Source organism: Amphiura filiformis, chromosome 5 (assembly GCF_039555335.1).
Source record: "Amphiura filiformis chromosome 5, Afil_fr2py, whole genome shotgun sequence".
Classification (NCBI taxonomy): Eukaryota; Metazoa; Echinodermata; class Ophiuroidea; order Amphilepidida; family Amphiuridae; genus Amphiura; species Amphiura filiformis.
The window spans coordinates 41,484,318-41,489,106 of record NC_092632.1 but is presented as its reverse complement, the minus strand read 5'-3'; the positions used below and the strand labels follow the sequence as shown (position 1 = coordinate 41,489,106).

The following is a 4,789-nucleotide window of genomic DNA, read 5'->3' as shown; positions in this document are numbered from 1 at the left end:
TCTTTTGCTGACGTGTACTCACTTCTAGAGCATATCGTGCTCGCTCATGAATCTTTCTGAGTTGCTCCCTCAAGTCCTCTGCATACTCACTCCGACACTCCTTCTCATGAGGTACAGCGCCCACCACTAGATCCAGAGGTAAATGAACTTCCCTACCCAGCATCATCAGGTTGGGACTCTCCCCCGTGGAAGCATGTACACTGCTGCGATAAGCAAATCCAACATACGGTAAGTACCGGTCCCAATCTCTCTGTCCTTGATGTGGTTGAATCATCAATGACACCGCATTGACAATGGTTCTGTTGTACCTTTCCACCATCCCATCTGATTTAGGGTTATACGCAGTTGTCCTCGTCTTGTTGATCCCCAAGATCCTACACATCTCGCTGAATACTGTCGACTCGAAATTCCTACCCTGATCGGAGTGCAACTCCATCGGTACTCCAAACCGACAAACAAATTCTTCTACTAACTTAGCAGCAACCGTCTCAGCCTGCTGGTTTTCTATGGCATAAGTTTCCATCCACTTGGTCCAGTAGTCCCCAACAACCAGGACATATTCATTCCCATCATCAGTCCTTGTCAACGGTCCAAGTATATCTATTGCTACACGTTCCAGTGGCGCCCCCACCTTATACTGCTGCAACGGTGCTCGGTGTTTGCGTTGTGGGCCCTTTTGCTGTGCACATTTGACACACCTCCGAAGGTATACCCTCACATCCCCATTCATTCCTGCCCAGAAGTACCTCTCCTGTACCTTCGGAGAGTTTTATTCCTCCCCAGGTGCCCTCCAGATTTAGATGCATGTACCTCATCCAGCACTCTCTCCCTATCATCCACTTGATGGTCTTTCCATCATCGCTCTCCCATCTCTTTGTCAACACACCCTTTTTCACTTCCCACTGCCCCCAATATGTCTTCGAGGCGCCTGGTAGCATAGAAACTTCCTTCCACAGAGGTTTTCTACCTCCCTCCTCCTTCTCCCGCAAGACTGGGCCTATGGCTTCGTCTTCTAACTGCGCCTCCCTAATCATTTCAAATGTTATATCAGGCTCTATGGTAACATTTTGTGTCTGAACCGTCTTTGAAAATTCAACCTCTTCCTCATTGTCTCCACCACAAGGACCATCTATTGAAGGTTCAAAACCCGTTGACTGCTGGTCTTCATCCAATTTCCCCCCTGTCCCACACATGTTTACTTCACTACCGTCTGAACTTCCTTTCTCAATCGTTTCATCGGTTTGAGTTTCAGCAGCCAATAATTCACATTCGGTCTCCTCTGTCCATGTGTCACCATCAAAATACTGCTCAACATCTAACAACATCTGTAGGTCATGCGTATCATTTTCTTTACTTCCATCTCCCTCGGGTAGGTCCACTACCATGCAACTTGCCCCCGACAGCTCCAAGTTTGCCATATCATCCCTTTCTACCATCCGCACCGTCCCATGGTCACCAGGGTTTTCACCAGCAACATCTCCCTCCTTCTCACTTGGACCCCTTCCTCAGTCTGACAACCTGTTTCGCACATTTCTTTACACGCTTCCGTTGGTGACTCCGACCTGACCCCACTTTCCTCTTGGTCACCTTCAGCATGTGTCATTTTGTCGCATTGCTTGCAGGGTATACGTGACAAACCATCTGTATTCTGATGTCGTCTCCCCTGGCGGTACTCTAACTCCATATTAAAGGTTGATAGCACCTCTAGCCACCGTGCTAGCTGCCCCTCAGGATTCTTGAAGTTGCATAACCACCGGAGAGATCCATGATCTGTCCGTACTTTCACTCGACTCCCTCCCACATAGTGTCGATACTTCTTCAGGAACACAACTATGGCCAACAATTCTCTTCTCGTCACACAATAGTTCCTCTCTGATTTGGACAGAGATTTGCTTCCATATGCTATGACTCTCTCTTCTCCCTCCTGTTCCTGAGACAACACACCACCAATAGCGAAAGCACTCGCATCTGTGTCCAGTACAAACTGTCCATCGGCCCTAGGGTAAGCTAGGATGGGGGCACTAATTAGAGCTTCTTTCAACTGTTCAAACGCCTCATCACACTGACTCGTCCAGTCAAATACAGCCATCTTTTCTGTCAACCTGTGGAGTGGTGCTGCTATTTCGGCAAATCCTCTGATGAATCTCCTGTAATATGATGCCAGTCCTAAGAAACTTCGCACTTGTTTCGGCGTGGAAGGAGTAGGACACGATTTCACAGCTTCTATTTTGGATGCATCTGTATGTAATCCTTCACTTGACACGACATGACCCAAATAACCGACTTGCTTCTGAAATAAGTTGCATTTAGAGGGCTTTAACTTCAGTCCTGCATTCCGAAACCGAATCAAAACAGCCTCCAACCTTTCTACAGACTCTGCTATTGTATTTCCGAACACTATTACATCATCCAGATACACAAGGAGTGTCTCCCACCGTAACCCTGCCAACACTCTCTCCATGAGTCTCTCAAACGTGGACGGAGCATTACAGAGACCGAACGGGAGCACATTCCATGCATACAACCCACTGTGTGTAATAAAAGCCGACTTGTCTCGAGCATCATCATCCATCTCCACCTGCCAGTACCCAGAGGCCATGTCAAGGGTTGAAAATACTTAGCATTTCCCAACGCGTCAAGTGAGTCGTCTATCCTGGGAGGGATACGCATCCTTCGTCGAAATCTCATTAATTTTGCGGTAATCTAAACATAGTCTCTTAGAGCCATCTTTCTTTGCCACAAGAACCACTGGGCTAGCCCAGGGGCTATCGGAAGGCTCTATCAAACCCTTAGCCAGTAACTCCTGAACCTGTCTCTCTACCTCCTCCCTCTGCTGGGGTGATGAACGCCTCAATCCTTGCCTAATTGGTGCAGCATCACCTGTCTGTATACTGTATTTTTACCCAGGGGTCCTACCAATGTCAAACTCTCCCGTGGAGAAAACATCCTGATACTGCACCAATAACTGTGTCACCCTCTCCTTATCACCCGACTCTAAATCAGCAGTACTACGCTCTGTCACCTCTTTCAGATGATCTGGGACACACACCCCGTCCCCAGGGTCAGGTTCAGACACCATCATCCTGGTACGACACACCTCAGCCTCCCCTATCGGCACCATCTTTGCCAAACATGTCCCCTGCCTCACCCTCCTGGGTCTGTTTCCGACATTCATTACACTCACGGGCACCACCTTGTTCTGAGTACATATCACACTCCTAGCTACTAACAAGCCATTTTCAGGCAATCGCCCCCTGCCTAGCGGTTCTACTACTCCAAGCTGTCCCGACCCCCTCATTCCCGATATTGTTGCAGATATAACTGACGTATGCCCAGCTGGTACCATCGTATCAACGGCGGCCACCACCCTCGGGGGTGACGAGAACACAGTGTCTGGGGTCGGGGAACATTGGACGGTACACCCCTCCCACTGGAGTTGTAACTGTCCAAAATCAAGTTTTGCACCTGTCCGTCGCAGAAAATCCATCCCCAACATGCAGCTTGTCACCTCACCCACTACAATCGTCACCCTCTCATATTGATTCCCGACCCTCACCTCAACTGTGGCTTTCCCCCACACGTTCACCGCACTGCCATTAGCTTGTTTTAGAATCAAGTGTGGGCTTTCCAGTTTCGGCCGCCTATCTTCTGGTATACTATGGTATGCGTTCGGTGTCAAAATAGTGTGGGACTTGCCCGTGTCTAACAACAGTGGTATTGATAACCCCTGCACATATGTTGGTACCCATATCTCAGATATATTTTCTGGTATTACCACTTCCTCCATCTCTCCTGTCGGCACTCCGAAGTTCCCCAAACTCCACACCCGACCCTCCTTTACTTTAGCCTGGGCCCCTACTGAGCTACCGGCCGCCCCATGGCCCCCTGGGATAGCCTGCCATCGTTTCCCGACACCTGTGGGCAATTTCTTGCAATGTGTCCTTCTTTTCTGCATTTATTACAGACAACTTCTCGGTGTGTACAATCCCGGGCCCTGTGGCCTGGCATCCGACAACGAAAGCACAGCGTAGGCCTACTTGGACACTCCCGGGCAAAATGCCCCGGTTGCTGGCACCTATAGCACACCTTCGGGTCAGATTCCCTACCCCTCATATCTCCCTGTCGAACATCTGGTGCTCTCATGTCCCTTCCGGGGACCTCCCTCTTATACTTCGCCTCCATCTCTTGATCTACCTCCTTTATCACCTGTTTTGCTATTGCCTTTACAGGTACTTCCGTCGCTTCCGCAGCCCGACTGTATGCATGTCTATTTCTCCCCTTGTTATTTTCTATACGGTAAAATGACTCTACTGCTTGTGCCCCCTGTACTGCCGCCTCCAAGGTCTTAGGCCTTGTGCGGAAGAGTTCTTTCTGTGATTGCATGTTTGAAATACTCTCTTGCAATTCTATCACGCTCCTTCCGTTCAGTTCTCGGGTGTGACAAGGCTGTTAACCGTTTAATATCCTGCGCCAAATGATATAAACTCTCGTCCGGCTTTTGTTCTCTTTTTCTTTTGGTAAGTTCATGGAAATAATTTTCTGAACACTCCCTTGGGCCAAACTCTTTCTTCATCAACCGTACCAGTTCCTTATAAGCCATTTCCCTGGGGTTTACATCATTCACACTTAGTACGGTTAGAGCGCCCCCGTGACAACATGTGAACAATAATGGTACGTAGCCTCCTTGTCACTCCACTTATTATACTCTCTACACGCCTCAAAATGTGTAATGAAATCTTTCCAAGGAGTCTTCCCATCATACGGTAATGTATGCCTTTCACGCTTAGGT

At 48.7% G+C, this 4,789-nt stretch overlaps 1 protein-coding gene across 1 annotated transcript; it reads right to left on the bottom strand.

Annotated features, from left to right (window-relative positions):
* Window positions 1-2,899: 2,899 nt before the first annotated feature.
* LOC140152204 (uncharacterized) lies at window positions 2,900-3,955 on the bottom strand. The gene has a single exon (XM_072174503.1). The coding sequence runs from the start codon at window positions 3,953-3,955 to the stop codon at window positions 2,900-2,902; it is 1,056 nt and encodes a 351-aa protein (XP_072030604.1).
* Between the last annotated feature and the right edge of the window lie 834 nt (window positions 3,956-4,789).

Bases quoted from the DNA above. Each gene is read 5' to 3' on its own strand.
- LOC140152204 (XM_072174503.1), bottom strand. From the start codon at position 3,955: ATGCAGAAAAGAAGGACACATTGCAAGAAATTGCCCACAGGTGTCGGG.